We start from the raw sequence: 25110 nt of genomic DNA on the forward strand, positions 1-25110 counted from the left end.
TAATTTTGTTTCAATTAATTTTTAAAATTATGAAAAATCTGTTAAAGTAATTTTGTCATGAAGCTTGTGTTTAAAGGTTAAATTAAGAAAAATTTTAATGGAAGATTTTAATTTGACAACATTACCACATTTGTGTCATAAAACTAGGGGTCATCTCAGGTGGACTGGTATATATATATATATATATATATATATATACACATATGATACGTAGATACTGGAGGTATCAGGGCGTGTATATGTCTTGAAAAAAATTACAAAAATCGATTCCAGGCGAGAATGCGATCGATAAAGCCGTGGGAACGTGCATTTGTAAAATCGTTTTTCTTGGAATAGAAAAAAAAGTCTATCTTTATTTCTTCTTTTGCTGGTGTCTCAAATTTAGGTTAAATCAGTGTTTCTCAAAGGGGAGGCCTATGGGACGGTCAGACAAGTTGTTTTGAGAAAATTTGCTTTAAATGTTTGACAACTCAGCACCGTCCATTGGACGGGGGGGGGGGCATTTTGCTCCGCCTGACTGGCACCCATGCCAGTGGCACGTAAAAGCACCCACTACACTCTCGGAGTGGTTGGCGTTAGGAAGAGCATCTAGCTGTAGAAACTCTGCCAGATCAAGACTGGAGCTTGGTGCAGCCACCTGGTTTGCCAGCCCACAGTCAAACTGTCCAACCCATGCTAGAATGGAAAGCGGATGTTAAACAACGATGATGATGATGATGAGGATATATATATAGGCACACACACATATATACATACATGCACAGATGTGTGTATGTACATTTTATTTTACAGACACTCTTATTCTACAAAGAATAAGAGCTTCTGTGTCCTGTGAAAAAATTTTAAATTAAAATTAACAAAAGAGAGAAACTGGTAAATTCTTGACATATCATATAGAGAAAATCTCAAGTAGAAAATTTGTAACCTGTACAAACCTGTATGGATTTTTAAGTTCCTCTATGGCATAATTGAGGTTATTCCTGTTTCGGAAAAAAAATAAAAGGAAAAGATAGAAAAAGTGGAAGTTATTAATAATTAATTTTGAGACAGACATAAGTTATTTAATTTATAAATTATTTAATTATAGAGGCTCCTGTGCCTTTCAAGTATACATTTTTCTCTTTGCTTTCTTTTGAGTTAAATCCTATTATGTTTTTGAAATTAAAGAATCATCCAAATCACAGGCTGAAAGTTTGGGACACACATCTGGCTGTACATTTGTACCCCCAATACATGGGAGCAAAGAAATACAAGAGTGACAATAACAGATATCAGAAACGATGCCAATCTATGGCTAGTAATTACTTTTGTATCACAGTATGGGTTAATAGCGAAAGCAGCCCTAATAAGAGGCTGCATGTGGTCAGGAGGTATTAAAATGGGTTTCCAAGCACTCATAACCCTACAGTTCCATAATAGAACTGTGTACCAGAGGGCTTAAGATTGACAATACAGGGCCAAATGCCTGGTTGAAACATGTGGCATAGTAAGAATCACTTCAGAGCCTCTTGTCTTGAAGAAGTAGGAAGACTAGGCAAAACACAAAAAGATAAAGAGAGAGAGAGGGAGAGAGAAATGGAAATAATGTAGACCACCTGAGCAACAAACTCCAATCTAATAATAATAATAATAATAATAATAATAATAATAATAATAATAATAATAATATAATAATAATATAATCATAATAATGCATGCCCTGATTCAGTACCAGGCTGTGGCTCTCATGGCTCCTGATCTTAACTGATTGGAAGTGTTATCATGTACATTGTTTTGTCTTTGTATAAAAGATGGGCTACAGCAAATATTCTGCCCAATACCACAGATTTGCTTGTCAGCTTTTTGACCTTAACCAGTTGACCATGTCCCTTAGTGGCTGATGATATGTGCATCTCTGATCACGAGCAGAAATAGTGGGGGAGCATCATAGCCATGTGTTGAGAGGAATTCTTAGAGTTTTGGATAATTCACCTTTGGAAACATGGGTGGTTTGTTCAACATCTTTAAACAATCGTTATTCAGGGACCTTTTGAATGGGATGGTCTACTCAACCAAAAGAAAAGTCTAACTGGGCCCTACCTGCAAGGTCATGCATTATTTATCTTGATATGAGATCACTATGTTGCGCACATATGGTTGTGATGCATGTGCCTAGTGTACCCTTATCAGACGGGTAGTCATGATGGGTATACTAGGCTTTGTACATTTTACCCCAGTGTCAATTTGATGGCATGTACTGCTCTCTCACTCAATAATGATAATAATAATGATAATAACAATAGCAATGATAATAATGATGATGGACTCTCCCATTGAAGATAAGTTATGAGTGTTCAGCTTTTACTGAATGACCTGCACAAATGATCATAAGTACAGCACCCTAACCACTAGGTCAATAATAATAATCTTTTCTACTAGGCGAGGGGACTATTAATTACATTGACTCCAGTGTTTCACTGGTATTTATTTTATTGACTCCGAGAGGAGAAAAGCAAAGTTGACCTTGGCAGAATTTTAACTCAGAATGGAACGACAGGCGAAATACTGCAAAGCATTTTGTCTAGCATGCCAATGATTCTGCCATCTCATTACATAATGATAATAATAATGATAGCAATGATAATCCTTTCTACTAAGGCACAAGGCCTGAAATTGGGGGGGGGGGTCAGTCGATTAGATCGACCCCAGTACACAACTGGTAATTAATTTAACGACCCCGAAAGGATGAAAGGCAAAGTCAGCTGCAGTGGAATTTGCACTCAGAACCGAAGGACAAACAAAATGCTGCTAAGCACTGGGTCTGCTAATGATTCTGGCAGCTTGCTGCCATATTAATAATAATAATAATAGTAATGATAATAATAATAATAATAACAATAATAATAATAATAATAATAATAATAATAATAATAATAATAATAATAATAACAACAGCAACAATAACAATGATAAGTATTAGTATCATTATCAATATTAAGGTGGGAAGCTAGCAGAAACATTAGCATGCCGGGCGAAGTGCTTTGCGGTATTTCGTCTGCTGTTACATTCTGAGTTCAAATTCTGCAAAAGTAGACTTTGCCTTTCATCATTGCGGGGTCGATAAATTAAGTACCAGTTACGCACTGGGGTTAATGTAATCGACTTAATTCCTTTGTCTGTTCTTGTTTGTCCCTTCTGTGTTTAGCCTCTTGTGGGCAGTAAAGAAATAAGAAACGTTAGCATACTGATGATGGCAGTTATGATGAAGATGATGATGATGATGATGATAGTAGTGACGACAATGATGATGATGATGATGTTTGTCTGATGGCACATCATCTTCATCTTTTCCTATTAACTTGTTTCAGTGATTGGACTGCAACCATACTGAGAGGCTGCCACCCCGAAGGGTACAGTCAAACGAAAGGACCCCGGGAACTTACTTTCTTTTGCTTTTTTAGTCTGGTACTTATTCTATTGCTCTTGTTTGCCAAACTGCTAAGTTACAAGGATGTAAACAAAACATTACTGGTTGCCAAGCAACGACAGGGAGAGAACAAACATAAAACATAAACACAAAAAACACACATAAACATAATAATGAATGAAATTAGGACAAAATTACTCACCATCCCTCAAAAGCCCATAATCCATCATAAAATGCCAAAGCAATAACTGATCCTGAAGTCTCAGAACCTGTGAAACCCTCTGGGAGGTCATAGAATTCACCTAAAGGATATAATGATAAAAAAAAATTATTAGTCCCACTGAGTGGTACCTTGGGCAAGTGTCTTCTGGTTCAGTCCCACTGTGTGGCACCTTGGGCAAGTGTCTTCTACTAGAACCTCGGGCCAACCAAAGCCTTGTGAGTGGAGTTGGTAGACGGAAACTGAAAGAAGGCCGTCGCATATGTATATATATATATATATATATATATATATATATATATTATATATATATATATGTATATATATATATATATATATATATATATATATATATATATATATATATATATATGTATGTATGTATGCGCGCGTATATGTTTGTGTGTCTGTGTTTGTCGCCCACCAACATCACTTGACAACCGATGCTGATGTGTTTACGTCCCGTAACTTAGTGGTTCAGCAAAAGATACCGATAGAATAAGTACTAGGCTTACAAAGAATAAGTCCTGGGGTTGATTTGCTCAACTAAAGGTGGCGCTCCAGCATGGCTACAGTCAGATGACTGAAACGAGTAAAAGAGTAAAAGAGTAAAAAGAGGTATTTGGCATATAATGACAGCACATGACCTAGTGGTTAGAGTGATGCACTCATGATCGCAAAATCATGGTTTCAATTCCTAGACTGGATGATGCAATGTGTTCCTGAACAAAACACTATCTCACATTGCTCTATGATCATTTTGCCACCTGATGTGTGGTACACAGTGCATGTGTCGAATTGATGGAAAGAGAGAGCTAATGCACAGCTCATACATTTGATCACTATAACCCTTTCGTTACCAAATCAGCTGAAACCGGTTCTGGCTCTGTAGTACAAATGTCTTGTTTTTATAAGTTTTTAATCAAAATCTTCCATCAAGTCACAATTTATGTTCCTAACACTAGCTTAATCATAACTAAGTTACTTTACGAAATTTTTTTTATATTTAGAATAATTGAAAGAAACACAGAGAACCTCAAAAGAAATACAGTAACGAAAGGGATCAACAAATCCTTTGTGCAAGTCACTCGGTAAAAGCTGAACACTTATACATCGTCTTCGATGGGAGAGTCCCCCATTTGGCATGTAAGACATACTCTCACATAAGATGTTCCCTTCTTTTACAAGGATATTTCATGAGGAAGAAATTTAGTATATTTCACTTAAAAGATAGGATTAAAAAAAACATGATAAAAATAAAGCATAAATAAGAGAATTCACTTAAAGTTGGGATAAAAAAAGAGAAAAGGAAACACAAGCATAAATAAGAGGGAATACATTTGCCTCTCAAGTGGGAAAAAATTTAGCATTCATTTAATACAATTGAGAGGCAAATGTATTCCCTCTTTTTTATGCTTGTGTTGCCTTTTCTCTTTTTTTTATCCCAACTGCAAGTTTCTCACCATACAGCCACTCCTGTATAAGTGTCTCTCTCTGTATATATATATATATATAGAGTTCTACGTCTATTTGTGGTGTCCTGTACTCATATATATATATATATATATATATATAATATATATATGCATGTATATATACATGTAGATGTAGGTACATACGTATATGTATGTATGTATGCATATATTTTATTTATTAAATTGTTGTATGACTGAGTGCCCTCGCGTCGTTTCGTTTCGTTTCTTTTCTTTTCTCCAAGTAAGTTTATATATATATATATATATATATATATATATATATATATATATATATAGGTGCAGGAGTGGCAGTGTGGTAAGTAGCTTGCTAACCAACCACATGGTTCCGGGTTCAGTCCCACTGCGTGGCATCTTGGGCAAGTGTCTTGTGCTATAGCCTCAGGCCGACGAAAGCCTTGTGAGTGGATTTGGTAGACGGAAACTGAAAGAAGCTTGTCGTATATATGTATATATATATATATGTATGTGTGTGTATATGTTTGTGTGTCTGTGTTTGTCCCCCCAACATCGCTTGACAACCGATGCTGGTGTGTTTACGTCCCCCGTCACTTAGCGGTTCGGCAAAAGAGACCGATAGAATAAGTACTGAGCTTACAAAGAATAAGTCCAGGGGTCGATTTGCTCGACTAAAGGCGGTGCTCCAGCATGGCCGCAGTCAAATGACTGAAACAAGTAAAAGAGTAATATATATATACATGTATTTCAGCTATGTGAATGCAGTCATACTGAAGCATGCATGCATACAATAAAAATGAAAACAAAAAAAGACAAAATTTTTGCTTATAATTACCTTTTCCCATCATTACAAAACCACCAATGATGATGATGATGAGGGCTGTGATTTTGGCTACTGTAAAAACCACCTGAATGCTTGCTGCGAAATCAGTGCTATAACAGTTGATTGCTGTGATCAGAACTGGACATAAACAAAACAAAGAAAGCATTTTATTGATAGCAATGGAGATTGACAGCAATTGGGAGTAGTGGTGGTGATGGTGGCAGTGGTAGCTGAACTGGTGGAGGGTGAGATGGGGGATACTGGTGATGGTGATGGCGATAGTGGTGGTGGTAATGGCAATGGTAGTAGAGTGGGGAATGAAATTATAATCAAAATTGAATAACTGCTAAAAAAAAGAAATGTCTAGATAAGTATATCAAATAATTTTTTGAAAAATTGAAAACAATTTGAAACTAATAAAAAAATTTTTTTAGATAAAAGATATGAAAAAAATTTTAAGTAATTTCAACTATAAAACAAATAAAAATGTTTTTAATATATTTATCCCCTTAATGGATCAATTATTTTGACATGACATTTCATTTCAGAGCATATTTTTTTTATTTTCGTTTTTAATTATATACACTGTGTTAATTACAAAAAAAGTTTTTTTATCTTGTTTCCTTTATTTTTTATTATAGAAATTAAAATGTACTTTTACTCATTTGGATTTAAACAAGTTAACTCGGACATTGAAAGAATACATAAAGCTTAACTATCTTCGATTTTTGCTTTTAAATTAAAGGAAATTTTTTTTTAAATGAGATAGTTTATTTAGAATGATAATTTTTAAAACAAGGAGTTACACACAAAATTATCTTGCAGACATCAATCTGCTTTCTCTTCAAATCTTCTTTCCTTTAGCATCTCTTTTCTCTGCGCATTTTGCACAGTCTTGTAGGGTTCTTTTTCTTATCCCTTGGTGGTATTTCCATGGGAAAGTGACCAACTGGGGCAAATCTTGTTGGATGTGGGATCGATGATGGTCTTCTTGGTTCCATGCATAAATAATTCTCTTATTTGTATAAATAATAGAGAATCAAAACGAGACGGTTCTAAAATGGCACCAGCCTCCTCCTGAATCTGAGTATGCACTGAAGTAAAAGTTCAAAACTCAGAAGCATAAATTCTTTGAAATGGCACCAGAATATGTGCTGCCAGGTGTACGACAATGCGAGTAAATTCGTGATTGCTCAAAAAATGAAACGACACAAAGCAAATAAACTCATTTGAGTGCTAAAATTAAAAGTTAATTTTGATCGAGTATACTTGTCTGGTTCTAAAAAGATACATTTGCAATGCATGACTAAACTTGGGATAATCCATTAAGGGGTTAAAAATAATGAATGATTACAGACTGCTTGTAATGGGTGGTGTTTGATGTATACAATTTAGGGGATATACGCAATATTTGAAGTATGTATGCATCTTTGCCATACATTAAAGGAGTGCTAAAAAGTTCCTGGCTGAAAGGAAGTCTAGGAGGATGGTTAATTATGATTTTATTCAACATATTTCTCTTTCAGATTTACGCACTTATTGCAGTAAGTCTTTCTGTTTTTCTAAACTCTGTAAAAGAACTCAGAAGGTTGGGTCTACAATCAGGCCTTTTCAAATGCCCTTAAAGCCAGGAACTTTTCAGCACCCTTTCGTGTGTGTTTGTGTGTGTGTGTGTATATGAGCTGAGTTGAAATGAAACCGTTTCAGCTCATGAGCAGTGGCCATGCTGGGGCACCACCATTTATACATATATATATATATATATATATATTGTTTAATGGACACAGTATTTTAGCTTGTATATACCATGTGAACAAAGCTTGAAGATAGCAAAAAGGCACCAGACATGTTATAAAATGCTGTCTGAGTGGCTTTCATTGCATAAAACTATTAGTAGCTCATAAAAATACACACTGTGTTTATTAAATAATACTCATTTTCGCCAGATGGAGCACTTTTGTTGTTGACCTCAAATTCATGGAACCATATAAGGCATATATATATATATATATATATATATATATATATAGCTCAGTGGTTAGAGTATCGAGCTTACGAACGTAAGGTTGTGAGCTCGAATCCCAGACCGGGCTGCATGTTGTGTTCTTGAGCACACAACACTTCATTTCACATTGCTCCAGTTCACTCAGCTGTAGAAATGAGTTGCGACGTCCCAGGTGCCAAGCTGTATCGGCCCTTGCCTTTCCCTTGGATAACACTGGTGGTGTGGAGAGGGGAGGCTGGTATGCATGGGTCACTACTGGTCTTCCATAGACAACCTTGCCTGGATTTGTGTCTGGGAGAGTAACTTTCTAGGTGCAATCCCATGGTCTGTGTCATGACCGAAGGGGGTCTCAATATATATATATATATACACACACACACTGTAGCTGCCTACAGGGATCTTTACCATCTTCTAAGAGTAAAACCCAGTCTTTCTTACCTGTTTTCACTTTCTTGTTCGTAAAATATCAATACAATCGGTGCTTCTAAGGTTCGTTTATAAATGTTCCTATATATATATATATGTATATATATATATATATATGTCTGTTTGTGCTTGTTTTCATGTTGGTTCCCCTCTCCTGCTAGACAACTGTTATTGGTTTGCTTATCAGGCAAGCAGTAAAACAAATACCAGACTTTAAAAAAATACTCCAGGGTTAATTTGGCCACAGTCAAAAGAGTAAAACTTGTAATGGTTAAAACATATATATGTATGTGGTGTATGCATGCGTGTATAAATATATATGTATATTAAATAAAATGAGACAACAAAATAAAGTGAGACAAGAAAACAAAGGTTATGTGGAATTTATAGGACATTTATAAATAGAAAGGTAGTCTCACAGCTGTTTCTGGGATGTTAGGGATAGCCCTTATCAGAGACAATATGAGAGAGGTAACTAGAGGGAAACTCTAGTTAGATCTCTCATATCATTTCTGATGAAGGGATATCTCTAATATCCCAGAAACAGCTGTAAGACTATCTTTCTCTTTATAAATGTCCTATAAACTCCACACAGCCTTGGTTTTCTTGTCTCACTTTATTTAACATATACTGGCCTCCATGCCGGTGGCACGTAAAGAGCACCATCCGATCGTGGCCGTTGCCAGCCTTGCCTGGCCCCCATGCCGGTGGCACGTAAAAAGCACCATCCGTTCATGGCCGTTTGCCAGCCCCGTCTGGCACCTGTGCGGGTGGCATGTAAAAAGCACCCACTACACTCACGGAGTGGTTGGTGTTAGGAAGGGCATCCAGCCGTAGAAACACTGCCAGATCAGACTGGGCCTGATGCATCCTTCTGGCTTCCCAGACCCCAGTTGAACCGTCCAACCCATGCTAGCATGGAAAGCGGACGCTAAATGATGATGATGATGATGATGCTCACACAAGACCTGCATTAGACTGCTCACTTGTATTATTTTCAAACCAAGAGTCTAATTACGGTCCTTCCATAGCCTTACCTGCCATCTTGGGTCTCCTGAATACCATAGCTCTCATACAAACAAACAATGTTTGAACTTGTACATGTATTATGTATGTGTACATGTATTATCTTTGTATGTGAATGCGTGTATGAATATGGATGTGTGTGTGTGTATGCATTACTTAACATATGCTATGTGCACTTTCTGGTGGTTATAATTGTACATACATACATACTTACATGTATGTATGTATGTACAATTATAACCAAGGAAAATGGAGTGAACAACTTCCTTTATTACATTAATTTACAATTGTTTCATCAAAACTGATCTCATGTGTATTACTATGTTATGCAATGATATATGCAGTTATTGATTCATGGGGTGTCATTGAGACGATCAAAATTCAAAGTTATGGATAGAAGTTAACTCCTTGCCCACAACATCATAAGCGGAAAGTGTAACCTCTCGAAAGAGCTGTTCTTCACTCCTGCTCCGGACCGTCGGCTGCGGGGTCATTCCGAAAAGCTCTACCTGCGACGATTTCCTCTCAATCGAAGGAGAGGAGCTTTCTCCGTCCGGTTGCGGATCCGTGGAACAAGCTGCCAGACGAGATGGTGAAGATGCCGACGACCGCTTTGTTCAAAGCCTCCCTGGACCTCAGTGGCCTGAACTCTTTACATGAACACCACCCTGTACTTAACTCCATGTCCCCCTACATGGCCTTGCTATTTGCTTTTGAGCCAAATTAACTAACTAACTAACTAACTAATTACATATATGCACATGTTTGTGTGTGCACATATATATATATATATCATCATCATCATCATCATCGTTTAGCGTCCGTTTTCCATGCTAGCATGGGTTGGACGGTTCTACTGGGGTCTGTGAAGCCAGAAGGCTTCATCAGGCCCAGTCAAATCTGGCAGTGTTTCTACGGCTGGATGCCCTTCCTAACGCCAACCACTCCGTGAGTGTAGTGGGTGCTTTTTACGTGCCACCCGCACTGGTCCAGACAGAGCTGGCAAACGGCCACGAACGGAGGTGCTTTTTATGTGCACCGCACGAGGGCCAGGCGAGGCTGGCAACGGACACGAAACGGGGCGGTGCTGGCAACGGTCGCGAAACGGAAAGTTCTCTTACATGCCACCGGCACTGGTAACACATCTGCAATTTCCATTTCGATTTCCATTGATCGATTTCGATTCTGATCGTCACTTGCCTCAACGGGTCTTCACAAGCAGAGTTTTGACATGCCACCGGCACTGGTAGCACATCCGCAATTCCATTGATCGATTTCGATTCTGATCCTCACTTGCCTCATCACGTCTTCACAAGTAGAGTTTATATATATATTGATAGAAATGGTAAAACAACAAAAGAATGGAAGAGACCTTGATATTATGTAAATAGAGGAATTTATCTGTAAATTAATATGTGACAATTATTAAGTAGCCATGTTAAAACTCTGAGTTTCGGATGTCGGGCAGGAACCCATGCTGCCATCTCTTCAGTTATTTTGTCATCGGAAAGAATGCTATGAAAATGACCGTTAAACAAAGGGAAATTACTGTGTGATTGACTGTTATTAAGACGTCATTCTAATAGCTCTTTTGTCTTAATAATGATCAATCACACTGTAATATGCCTTTGTTTAACAGTCATTTTCATAGAATTCTTTCCTATGGCCGGATAACTGAAGAGATGGCAGCGTGGGTATCTGCCCCAACATCCGAAACTCAGAGTTTTATCATGGCTACTGAATATTTGTCACATATTACGTTTACACACACACACATATATATACATACATACATACATACATACATACATACATACATACATACATACATACATACACTTGTGTGTATGTATGTATGTATGTATGTATGCGTGCAAGCCTGTCATAAGACATCAATGAACTTACTGATTGCTGCTGCAGCCAAACATTTCACAAAGACAACTGGTGGTCCACATGCATCAAAGACAGGAGAAGCCACATATTCAGCAAAAGCCAGGCAGATCACAGCCAATCCTGCAGGTCTGAGGACTAAAACCGAACACCAACTGTATAAGAATGCCAACACTGCTGGAAGACCTTTTAAGATATAGGAAAATTCTCCGCCAGACTTAGTAATAAAGGTTCCCAATTCTACATAAGATAAGGAAGCTGTAAAAGAAGACACAATGGTTATAAAATTATTATTATTATTATTATTATTATTATTATTTACACGGTAGAAAAATTATTAGTGAATCAGATAAGATGTTTTGCTGCATTTCTTTTGGCTCTTTATATTCTGGGTTCAAATCGACTAACCCACTTCCCAGGCCTTGTGTCTGGAATTTTGGGGAAGACTATTACTATCATTGGAAACTGAATTGACTATGCCTTAATAAAACATTTATAAATTAGCCAATGAAATAGTAATCATACACCTTTCAGCATTCAGGTTTCTTTGTCAAAATAATGCTTATTTATTCACATTGTCTTGAATTAATCACATATTATCTTGTAGCTTCAACACTTCAATGGTGCGTTTGTATATTTTTAGAATGACATTGCAGGGTAGGTGTGAGAGACCAGATCTGGGCAGTTTTAACATAAAACAGGTAGAATATTTGGGCTCGATATGGTCAGATTAAATGCCAAAGGGTTAAGGAAGACTAAGAAAGGTGGTGGGTTTGACAGAAGGGGTTAATGTATAGGATGAATGAGGGGTTAGATATATTGTAATAAGTAATCAAGTCACTTTTACATTCTAAGTTCAAAATTTACTGGGTTTACCTCTGTCTTTCAATCCTTCAGATTTGATAAGATAATCCACCTGGTCCAGTAAAAATCTATTCTCAACCAACTTGTAATGATACTTTCATCATAGCATATCTTAAGGAGTTTACACTCTCTTTTACTCTTTTACTTGTTTCAGTCATTTGACTGTGGCCATGCTGGAGCCACCTTTAGTCGAGCAAATTGACCCCAGGACTTATTCTTTGTAAGCCTAGTACTTATTCTATCGATCACTTTAGCCGAACCACAAAGTTACAGGGACGTAAACACAACAGCATCGGTTGTCAAGGAATGTTGGGGGGACAAACACACACACACACACATATATATATATATATATACATATATACGACGGGCTTCTTTCAGTTTCCATCTACCAAATCCACTCACAAGGGTTTGGTCGCCCTGAGGCTATGGTAGAAGACACTTGCCCAAGGTGCCATGCAGTGGGACTGAACCCAGAACCATGTGGTTCGTAAGCAAGCTACTTACCACACAGCCACTCCTGTGCCTAGTGATTTTTCAGTGCTCTCTTTGCTAACTAAAAACTAATCAAATATTTTATTGCTTTAACCTTTTAGTATTCAAGGCACCCATGTTGATGACATGTAAAAATAACTCAGAACAATCTGTAAAGTGGTTGATTTTATGAAGGGCAACCAGCCATAGAAAGCAAGCCAAAGCAGTCAACTGGAGCTTGGTGCAGCTCTCTGGCTTACCCATCCCAGTCAAATCACCTAAACCATTGAAGCATAGAAAAGATATTCTTTTCTACTCTAAGCACAAGGCCTGAAATTTTGGGGGAGGGGGCTAGTCAATTAGATCGGCCCCAGTACACAACTGGTTCTCAATTTATCGACCCCGAATGGTTGAAAGGCAAAGTCGACCTTGATGGAATTTGAACTCAGAACATAAAGGCAGATGAAATACTTCTAAGCAGTTCACCCGGCGTGCTAACGTTTCTGCCAGCTCGCTGCCTTGGAAACAGATATTAAATGATGATGATGATTAATAAGTCAAATTTAATGTTAATTAAATTATTGTTTTCAACTAATCATGCATTATCTCATGGCTTGAAGATTTCAATGATATGACATTGTAGGCTAAGCATGAGAGGCTGGATCTGGTTAGTTTAAACACAGAACAGGTAGAATATTTGGGCTGATATGACAGCTTTAAATGCTAAAGGGCTAATGAGAGAGGCAGAGAAGCTGTAGTGAGGTTCATGCCATTTCTATTGGCTTTAACAATGCAAGTGAAATAAACTAGTTTCAACCAGGAATTGAAATTGTTTTGTGAACCCTGACGTGTGATTTTTTTTTCTTTTACTTGTTTCAGTCATTTGACTGTGGCCATGCTGGAGCACCGCCTTTAGTCGAGCAACTCGACCCAGGACTTATTCTTTGTAAGCCCAGTACTTATTCTATCGGTCTCTTTTGCCGAACCGCTAAGTGACGGGGACATAAACACACCAGCATCGGTTGTCAAGCAATGCTAGGGGGACAAACATAGGCCACGATAAATATTAATTGAAATAGAGAAATACAATTGACATACTAATCATTTATTTACATTATAATATAACATAATAACAAATCATTAAAACAAACATAAAACAATATTACTATTGTACGCAACAGTATGCAACTTCGTAAATGCTGAGTAATCGTGTATGTCGTTCTGGCTCACAAAGAAGTAAGAATAACAAAGCACATCTTATTTAATTTGATCCTGTTTGCCTACCCAAGCTAATTTAAAATGGCTTATATTGTCGATTTTACAACTGAGTGGTTGACTATGAGAAGCATATTAAGAAATTTTAAAAGGTGAAATACGTACATGAAGGTATGTGATTTAGTGGTAAAGGATGTTGACCCACAATTGAGAGTTCTTGATTTCACTTGTCAGACCAACTCTGCATATTGTGTTCTTGAGCACACAACACTTCATTTCACATTGCTCCAGTTCACTCAGCTGTGAATTGTTAACCCCGTGATGAATTAGTCTTCTGATCAAATGCAATGTCGGTCTGCTCACCCAACCAGTGGGGTGGCATCGTTCAAAAGCTAAAATGATGTGAAGCACATTGTGACTAGCGATGTGTAACAACATCTGATAATCTGGTTGATACCACGATAATATATATAGGCACAAATATGACTGTGGTTAAGAAGCTCACTTTACAACCACGTGGTTTCAGGTTCAATGCCAAGGCACAGCAATTTGATCAAGTGTCTTTTCCTAAAACCCCAGGCCAATCAATATTTTGTAAGTAAATTTGGTAGATGGAAACTGTGTGGAAGCCCATTATGTAAGAGTGTTTATTTTTCTGTCTGTTTGTCACCAACCTTTCAACCCATTGCTCAACAACTGCTGCTGGTATATTGAAGATCATCATTTAGCAGTTCACAAAAGAAACTGATAGAATAATTACAAGAATTTTAAAAAAAGAATAACAAAAAACATAAGTACTGAGGGTAATGTGTTCAACTAAAAAAAAACATTTCAAGGTGGTGCCCCAGCATGGTCACAGTCCAATGACTGAAACAAGAAAATAGATAAAAGATCTCACCTACACAATCTTGAGAAAAGACGTGAAAAGCTAGTAAAAAATAATAAATAGAGGCATATATACACATATATATAATGTATTGTGAGATACAATATATATTTGTGCATTGTGAGATTAATAACCTAGTAGAGATCTCAATGTATTGGGTTGTCCGGAAAGTTGGTGCCGATTTATAGTAGCTTACCTTTCGACTTATTTTAGAACATGGTTGAGTCCATAAAATAGAAACAGAAATTCGCCGCAGGGCGAACATAAAGCTAGAGAGATCTTTAGAGGAAGAACTCCCACCCAACAAGCGTTCCAGCCCTTATACATGACACTCTACGGGAGCCGGGCCCACCCACTTTACGACTCCTAGGTTTCCTCCTACAACTTTCCAAAATCTTGTCTCAAGATTTGAACCTGGGTCGTTCTTTTTGTGAACCCGTGTTCCCAGGTCTGAGTTTCAGCCCACTAGGCCATTCTGACCGAAGAAGGACCCAGTTTTTTTCTTATATTCCCGTAAATAACCAATGGAATCCATAACAAGGTCTACTGGTCATGTTTCTTCGCCTATATCGACATTGAGCTCTTTTCAGCATCGTCAGACAAGTGTTTGATTGCAGCAATTCTCTGCAGCTTTTAATACCCAACTACCCAGGTAGCAAAGGGCAAAAAAAGAGTGTGGCTAGATCTAGGGTTATTAGGTGTAAGCATTTAAAGCCATTTCTCACTCGCCTATTTTCTCAGTACTTTAGTTAACACACACACTATGATAAAATTGTTTATTACTGAAGAATTTAGAATGCTGGAAATAGATTAAAGAGTAAGAATGAGTGAGAGAGAGAGAGATTGAAAGAGAGAGAGGGAGAAAAAGAGAGAGAACGAGAGAAAAACAGAGAACAAAGAAAAAAATAAAGCAAGTACTCACAGAGCATGGCAATGACACCACATCCAAGCCATATAATCATGGTCAATCCAACAGACTTGCTCGCTTCAAGAACGCCCTTCGGCGAAATGAAGATGCCAGATCCTAAATTAGGGAAAATGGATTAGAAAGAAATTAAGCTTTCGTTAGTTTCCTGAGTTTATGGATCAATTAGACTGGCCAAAACCTGACCCTACACACACACACACACACATTTCAGATATTGAGGAGGGAGGCAGGTCTAGCTTATTTTCATGTTCTCTCAGTCTTAGGACCTGGAATTTGAAATGGGTGAATGAACTTAGGGAGGCTGCTACTAAATCCTTTTGATATTAAACTACCTAAGACCACTCTTTTTAAAAAAAAAATATTTGTATTTAAACGAAAATCTTCCATTATGATTTTATTCAAGAACCTTTTTTCACCATGTTGATCTCAACCTTCCTGAGATCACTCTTAGTCCAAACTTTTCGTTTTTACACGATTTAAATTCAAATCTTCCTTCAAAATTTCAGGTTCAATTATGTACCAAACACCTACTTCACAATGCCGAAGTGATGTTTACTAAATTCTTCGTTATCTTCAATATTAACTGAAGCAAAAGCTGAGCATTTCAATAGAAATTTGGTAACAAAAGTGTTAAGTTTTTGCCAATGATAAAGACGTCAGCTATTTTACTAAATCCACCATCAATTTTTTTTATTTTCATAATTAATCAAAAAGACAGTATATTTCATCAGAAACAAGCTAATGAATGGGTCAAATAAAGACATTTATCTTTAGCCCAGTGGATTTCCGATCAAAGTGTTCTAATTGAGATCATCTCACTTATTTTTCCAGACACTATATCTAGGAATACATCAACAAAGACAACACTCAGTTTGCTATTTCTAGGCGATCAAGTCAACTCAATGCACGATTTTTAATGAAATTTTACAGAGATACATTTTAGATGGTGTGGGTCACGATTATTTGGAGGTAAAAATTGCTTTTCTTGGGAGTTATCCCCTCAAAACAAGTGTTTTTAAATGAAATTTTCCAGAAATACGTTTTGAGCGTTGTAGACAACAATTTAAAAAATCAGTTTTCAAATTTAATCACAATAATCATACTCTACATCAGCGAAAATGCATCTCAGGAAAATTTTATGAAAAAGTATGCATTTAAAAGAAAGCTATGAGGAAATAAAGACAGTGGGGAAAAAATTAGTCGAAAACTGCCCCACCACATTTTTTCATGTTTTTTTTCCAACGTAATTACGACCTACATGATATAAAATGTGGATCTTTTCGGTTTGAACGGCAGTTTTTAACATAATTTCTAGGTAACTAAAAAATTTTAAACTTCGTATACTGGTAGAATGTGTTTATAAAACATCTTTTTCTCTTGGCTTTCTTGAGAAAATTCTATAGTTTGTGAGATATTTGTGGTTGTTTTTTCTTCAATTTCTGCAATTTCAACCAATCAATGACGTCTATTGAGGTAAAAAAAAATTCTGTGCCGTATGAATATGTCCCCCGTTTAAGAAACAGGTTGGGTTTATTTACATTTATGAAAAAAAAAAGATACCCTTCCCCACCCCTAACCAACCCTAACCCTAAAACATTGAAAAGCAATAGATCGATACTAGGGTCATAATTATGGTGACAATTTCATATGACACCGCTAGAAAAAACTGCCGTTCAAACCGAAAAGATCCTAAAATGTATCTCAAGATATTTTCATAACAAAGTATGCATTTAAAAGAAAGTTATGACGAAATAAAGACGGGTGGGGTGGCACACTTCTTTAGTAGTGTTTTTTTTACCTCGTAATTTTGTTTCAAATGCAAATTTTTTACTGAAAGTTTTGAGAGATACATTTTTGACGATGAAAATTACGATCGTGAGGGGATAATGTTTTTTTTTATTTTATTTATTTCTTTTTGGATTTTTCGATAATTCACCTCCCTCATCGTTTTCCGTCTCATTTGGCTCTGGAAAATTCTTATAGGAATTTTTGTGGGACGGTGAGTACACTGTTAACACTTCAGTTATTGAATTCCATGTTTGGACACTCCGTCGGTTACGACTACGAGCGATCCGAGTTGATCCCATCAACGGAACAGCCGGCTCATTAAACAAACGTGCAAGTGGCTGAACCCTCCGCAGACACGAGTATCTTTAACGTCGTTCTCAAGAAGATTCAGTACGACACAAAATGTAACAAGATTGGTCTTTCGAAATGCAGGTAATACTTATTTTTGCCTATTGAGTAGATTAGAGTAACTTGAAGTAAAGAGTCTTGCTCAAGGACAAAATGCGACGCCAGGAATCGACCTCACAACCTTTCGATCGTGAGCCGAATGCCCTATCCACAAAGCCTCGTCTTTTTTTCTTTTGAATACATATTTTTTCTCGTGGCTGTGTGGTAAGTAGCTTGTTTATGAACTACATGGTTCCGGGTTCAATCCCACTGCGTGGCACCTTGGGCAAGTGTCTTCTACTATAGCCTCGGGCCGACCAAAGCCTTGTGAGTGGATTTGGTAGACGGAAACTGAAAGAAGCCCGTCGTTTATATGTGTATATATATATATATGCGTGTGTGCGTTTGTGTGTCTGTGTTTGTCCCCCTAGCATTGCTTGACAACCGATGCTGGTGTGTTTATGTCCCCGTTACTTAGCGGTTCGGCAAAAGAGACCGATTGAATAAGTACTGGGCTTACAAAAGAATAAGTCCCGGGGTCGAGTTGCTCGATTAAAGGCGGTGCTCCAGCATGGCCGCAGTCAAATGACTGAAACAAGTAAAAGAGTATATATATATATATATATATATATATAAAACTTAGATAAAATTTAGATATGTCTCGACCAAAGATTGGTCCAGGCCATGTCTAACTTAATGGCACCACCTGATAGGATTATCTAAATCTTTTTTAAGTCAAGTTTTGTTTATGGTCCATTCAAGTAGTGAGTTCTTGTTGAGTGAGTTGCATCCAGGTATGGGTGGCTTGTCTGGTATTCCTTGAAGAAATCTGTTCAGACTTCGTTTAAAGGTGATGGGATCTTTTTCCTCTCTGATCTCTTTCGGGACAATGTTAAACAGGGCAAAGCCTGTTGAGGAAAAGGAATTATGTTGCAGTGTACCTATATTTTGTGATCCTGAATTGGGCAGGGGACTATGGCCCGTGGTCCCAGCCTTGGATGAACCTTGAAACTAATGTTCAGGTCGTTTGGGCAATGCTGGTGGTATATTCTCCACATCGTACAAATGATGTACTGCTCGCGGCGGTGCAGGAGAGAGTAGAGTTTCAAGGCTTTGAGGTGGTCCCAGTAATCGAGATCAGTCATGCCTTCAATTCGTTTATTGAGTGTCTTCTGGAGTGATTCAATCCTCGAGATGTTTTGTTTTATATGGGGAGACCACAAGAGGCAGCGGTATTCGAGGTGTGGCCGTACAAAGGAGGAGAAAAGTGGAATGATGACACCTTGTTCTCTGGACCGGAAGGTTCTTATATATTTGTTCGTTTCACATATTTCTATCACATGCAGTTTCATAGAATTATATAGAACTAATATACAGTTCAAAAATTAAAAAAAAAATTTATGGAGAAAAAAAGGCGAGGGCAAAGTAGCGGAAAACAGAGAGGGATATTATCCTGGGAATAAAAAAGAACATATATAAACCTAAACCGGAGGGCGATCAGAAATTCCTTCAAATTCTACCCACCCTTCCAATCTCCCAATGTAATCAAGATAAACATACTCTATGTACCGAAACATATCTCTCGAGGAATTCATTAAAAGATATATACATTTGACAAAGTTTGATTGGTAGAGGGAATGATCTTCCAAAAGAAAATTGTTTTTTCAATTTTTTCTTACATAATCGTAATTTACACCATCCAAAAATACATCTGAAAAAGTTCATTGAAAAAGCGTGCATTTTTATGAAAGTCATGAGCAAGATCTAGAAATGGGGAAATCATACGAAACTTTCTTCACCCCAACCCCGATATTTTTGCAACTTATTCTGGCATAATTATAATCTGCACAACCTAAAATGCATCTCTGAAAAATTTCATTAAAAAATATGCATTTTAAAGTAAGTTATGATGAACCAAAGTTAGAGGAGGGGCTCACTTCCTTAGTTATAGCCAACGGTGTCCCACACTGTAACATCACAGCAAACACTGTAATGACAACACATTAATACAGTTTGTAATTTAACAGCTAAGCTAAAGGCCAAATTATGTCGGCGAGAGCCAGCAACTCCCAGTCTCCTTTGCTGTGCACCATCGTATTTGCTGCAATGGAAATGCGTCATTCTTTTTTTACTATTAACAAGTGAATGTTAACGAGACATCTTAGAATACTTTCCTTGACTGCTCCATTCTCTATCTTTCTTTTAGAATATTGGGCATCCTTACTTCACATCGCATATCTATAGTCTGTAAAATCACAACGGTGTAACAACTGACCACGTTACTCCATGCATTGTTGCATTATGTCGTGCATATCAACAATGAGTATCCTCTAGACCAGTGCTTCTCAAACTATCTGATGTGGAATACCAGCAGGGGTTTTTTCTCTCCAATGTGCCAGGGACCAGTAATATTTCTTAGCAATATTAATTTATACCGGAAACAATATATATATAATGAATATAATAAGAGTTGACCATTTTTTTAATCTTATATTTATTTTGCAAACAAATATTACAATATTACATAAGCATTTTGTGATGTTTCTTTCTTTTCTGGAAACTCGCCGTGTACCAGCAGCTGATGGCTCGCGAGCTGGTTCCGGTCCGCGGACCACCACTTTGAGTAGTATTGTTCTAGATCAGTCATTGGACAACCTGCTATCCGCGGATTTTTCCGAATAGCACGCCAAAGAAAATTACTTTTATTTTCAGTAGTGCGACCCGCTTGATGACAAGTCATGTTTCATGCAATCTGCTTCTCATGAAAGGTTGCCTATGCCTGTTGTAGTTCAGAACTAGTCAGAAACAACCAAGAGGAAGTTGAACAAACTATTAAATAATTCTGAAAATTGCAAAGACAATGTAAAAAATATTACAAGGTTGCTTAAACCAGTGGTTCTCAAATGGGGTCCATATAAGACTTTTGGAGCTCACGCAAGCAAAATAGTAAATTAAGGATCCACAGTAGTATTTTAAGGGCTCATGAAACAATGTTCATATAGATGTATTTATAGCAAGAAACAACTTGATTTCTTTCTTTAACATTTTACGTAGTTCAACCTAAACTGGTTGATGTGTGAAGAACAAAATACGTATTTTGAAAGAAGCGTCTATAAAATTAGTATTTAAACATCAGTTGGCTTTCAGGGCCCGCTAGAATAGAATAGTGATCAAAGGAATCCACATGTAAAAACAAAATGGTTGAGAATCATTGGTTTAAACGAAGACCTCGACTAATATTCTAATTACTCAGAATAGGACTTGAATATCAAAATATTTTACTTACCAATCATGGTACCGACTATCATAGAAATTCCCTTTAGTAACCCCAACTTCCTCTCTGGATGTATGGTATCCGCTGTCATCTTCGGTTTCTATTTCTTTTGCTCTCTTTTGTTGCCACTTCTGTATATAGTCTCAGATACCTCTCTGGTAAAAAAAATCATAATACTATGGTTAATGTTCAAATTACGTATATATGAGTGTTTATATGAAAATATACAATTATACACAGGTAGTTCTCACTCTCAGCGTTTGTTTTTCACAACTTTATAGTTCTATGAGAATTTTCAGCGGCAAAAATAAAAAGCAATATTTTTTGTTTTTTAATTTGTTTATAACTCAATGTGGGCTGTCTGAAAGCAATGAATGCATTTGTCAGCTAAGCTAAAGGCCACATTATGTCGGCGAGAGCCAGCAACTCCCAGTTTCCTTTGCTGTGGACCAACGTATTTGCTGCAATTGAAATGCGCTATTTTTTTTTATTAACAAGTGAATGTTTACGAGACATCTTAGAATACTTTCCTTGACTGCTCCGTTCTCTGTCTTTCTTTTAGAATATTGGGCATCCTTTTTTTTTAACATACCAAAATACATTAGTACACTAACTGGAACATTAAATAAGAAACTAGAAGGAACCATAACTTTGGGAAAAAATGTATGGAATTATAAGGTAGCACCATGCTGGAAATACCATTAACACTTTAGTCCACAAATTGTTTTATTTGATTTATTATCTAAAAACTTTTTATACAACTTTATCTGATACTAAATATATAAAAACATTTTGTTACAATATTTGAAAGAGTTCAAATTCTGCTGAGGTCGACTTTGCCTTTTATCCTTTTGGAGTCGATCTAATCGACTGGCCTCCTCCCCCAAAATTTCGGGCCTTGTGCTTAGAGTAGAAAAGAATATTTAAAAGACACTCCAGTCTTGATGACTAACTTAAGGTATCTCGAAAAAATACAGGTATTGCAGAAGTATGATGGATTGTCCTTCTGGTCCTAAAAAAAGGACCATGGGCGCTGTGCTAAAAACGATTTTTGAAAAATACTCATTTGAACTTATCCGTCCGTACAATTTTGAAAGAGATGTAGAAATATTTGGATGGAGTTATGAATGCGCATTCTATGCAATCTATTTGACTCGGAAGTAAAAAAAATTGTGTCACTCTTCAAATAAAGATTTTTAACAATATAGATTGCTGGTTAAGCATGAATATTGGTTCTAAATTTTGGCACAAGGCCAGTAAGTTCAGGGGCAGGTTTAAATTGATTACATGAATCCCAATGCTCGACTAGTACTTATTTTCTCGACCCCGAAAAGACGAAAGACGAAGTCGACCACCACGAAATTTGAACTCAGAACATAAAGACAGACGAAATGCCATTAAGCATTTTCCCCGGCGATACTTTCACTGCAATTTGTACAGAAGCTTTTTCCATCCTTACAGCGCTAAAGGATAAAAGAGAAGACTGTAAAGGAAACACCTTACTGTAAACCGTGGATGGTTTGGGCGCTAGAAGAGAGCAGGTTGGCACAATATCAAGAAGCACAGAGGATGAAGCAGTAAAATTTTGTCCACAAAATTTAAGAAAGAATTACTGGAGAGGGAAATTACTTGTGAAGACAAGTTTTCAATGTGGATGGGGAAGGATTCTTTTGGAGATTAAAAAAAATACCACTAAGAATCGTCAATGTCTGTATTTAAAGTTTCGAAAGATCGACTAATTTCAATGTTTAGTAACAACACAAGCAGAGATAGCAAACTGAAACCATTGGTAATCTTTGGTACCATTGGTAACCCTATAGAAATGCAATTAAAAGGCTTGAATTTCAGCTTCATGTTTGAAGATTTGTTTTCTCATTTCTTTTCCTGTGGTTCTTCTCTCTCTCTCACACACACATACACTCACACAACACTCATCACCTTTCATCTATCTCTCTTCCTCACCTTTCTCCCACTCTCTCCCCACTTATTTTCTTTCTCATTCTCTCACTGTCAACCAGATTGTGGCGCCATTTCTGGTCCTAGTATCCCACATTCCACCTATCACATTACACCAAGCCTACCATGTGATTCGTTATTATTTATATTATCTCCTACATTTCTTATTCCTTTCTCTCCTCTTTGATAAAGAGTATTACCCGAAATATCAAATTCGCTTCTGCTTCTTTCATTGGCGTATTTTCAATGTACACGTTCTTCCACTGTAATTTTTTCATTTCATATTCTTAGGCTGTTTCAGCGTTCGCTTTACTTTGCTTTTTTAATATCATGTATTGTTCGTTTGTCTCTTCCTTGTCTCACAATCTTACTCATTATATTTGTCATGTATATATATATATATATATGCACACACGAACATGTATATATATATATATATATATATATATATATATATATATATATATATATATATATGTGTGTATATATATATATATATATATATATATATATATATATATATATTATATATATACGTTTAAATATTTGTTGTGCAAGAATTTTTATGTGAAGTCGTGTGTTGAAACAGATATTGTTTTATTTCGGAATGGTCATTTTGCCAGTTTAGCCAATAAAAACACACGCACTATATATTTGGTGTTATTTTGCTTCAGTGTTATTTATTTTTTACATTAATCTTAATCTTATTTCGGCCAGAGTTCTTTCGTCACACTCCTGTGACCGCATCAGTGGTCCTTTGTTTTCTTCTTTCTTATTTGTGTCTCTCCTTACTAACCGTCAGCCATTCTGTATTTCTATTGTATGTCTTCATTTGCGCATGCTTATATCTCTATGTGCATTTATGTTTATTTAGTGTGTGTATGTGGGGGATGCCTGTAATATTTGTATCTTCTGTTTATATATGTTCATGTAATTTGTAATTTTATACGTTCATGTAATTTGTATTTTGTTTTTTGTTTTTGTTGTTTTTGTTTATTCTTATTTTGTTCCTGTGTTTACATCCACTTATTATTATCATTACATATGCTTGTATGTATGTATAACAACAATACTAGTAATAATAATAATAAATTGAATCGAAAAAAAAATACATATATATATATACATATATACATACATATATATATATATAGTTATTTATTTCTATTAGTTTATTTATCTGTGTATTTATTATGTTTTCAGGATCCTCTATCGTCATATGTTGTGGTGTGTGTTAGTGCTCCATTGTAGTTTTCTATTCAGGCTAGGTTTATTTTCTATTATGTGTGTAGCTTCTGTAATTTGTCTAATTGTTGCATCTGATCTGTGTGTGGATAATATTTTAATTTCTATGTTATTGATTGATCCCCCGTGTTCTTGTTCGACGTGTTGGTACAGAATCGATGAGCTTTTACCTTCCTTGAGTTGTCTCCAATGCTCATTTACCCGCTCTCCTATGCTTCTTGCCGTTTCCCCTACGTATGTCGTTGTCTTGTTACTGCATCGTCCCTCTATACATCTTTTACTATAGACTACATTTCTGGCTTTACAGTTTGTTTGTGGGGTAAATCTACATACAGTACAGTACTTATCCGTACAGGGGGTTCTACTAAAAGGATAGGTTCTACCAATTATAGATTTGATAGGGTTGCCTGGCTTTTCAACAACCTTAATTCTTAGCTTAAGTTTGTCTAGGGTCCTTCTAAAGCGATACGCCAGTTCACCTCCAGGGATGGTGTCAACGAACATGACACTCTGGTATTTATGGCTATCATACCAAGAGTTGGCCTTCCCTATTTTCTTTTTTGTCCTTTCTATAGTGTTCCATGACTTGTTCCTATAGAGTGGGCAAATACCATTCCTATCATTACATAATATATTATCAAATTTCATAATGGCTCTTTTGTATACTCTGATCCTTTCTTTATGGCTGTAACCTGAGAACTGCATGCGGTGAATGAAATATTGTATGTGTCTCTTTAACTTTGTAGGCTCGCACATGCATGACACATTTCTCATTATTCTGACGAGGTCTGCCATCAAAATATTGAATTTGACATTGTCCGCAATGGCTGAGTTCCGGTGGATCAA

General features: G+C 36.6%; 1 protein-coding gene across 1 annotated transcript in view; it reads right to left on the minus strand.

Annotated features, from left to right (window-relative positions):
- Positions 1 to 25110, minus strand: part of LOC115220765 (b(0,+)-type amino acid transporter 1-like) — a 143288-nt gene that overhangs the window by 21911 nt on the left and 96267 nt on the right. The window contains exons 2-7 of the mRNA XM_029791322.2: positions 21076 to 21218; positions 15609 to 15710; positions 11263 to 11505; positions 5913 to 6038; positions 3609 to 3708; positions 932 to 980 (exon numbers count right to left, since the gene is read on the minus strand). Coding sequence (XP_029647182.1) covers positions 932 to 980; positions 3609 to 3708; positions 5913 to 6038; positions 11263 to 11505; positions 15609 to 15710; positions 21076 to 21154 — 699 coding nt within the window. The 5' untranslated portion in view covers positions 21155 to 21218. The remainder of the gene's footprint in view (positions 1 to 931; positions 981 to 3608; positions 3709 to 5912; positions 6039 to 11262; positions 11506 to 15608; positions 15711 to 21075; positions 21219 to 25110) is intronic.

Source organism: Octopus sinensis, linkage group LG17 (genome assembly GCF_006345805.1).
Source record: "Octopus sinensis linkage group LG17, ASM634580v1, whole genome shotgun sequence".
NCBI lineage: Eukaryota > Metazoa > Mollusca > Cephalopoda > Octopoda > Octopodidae > Octopus > Octopus sinensis.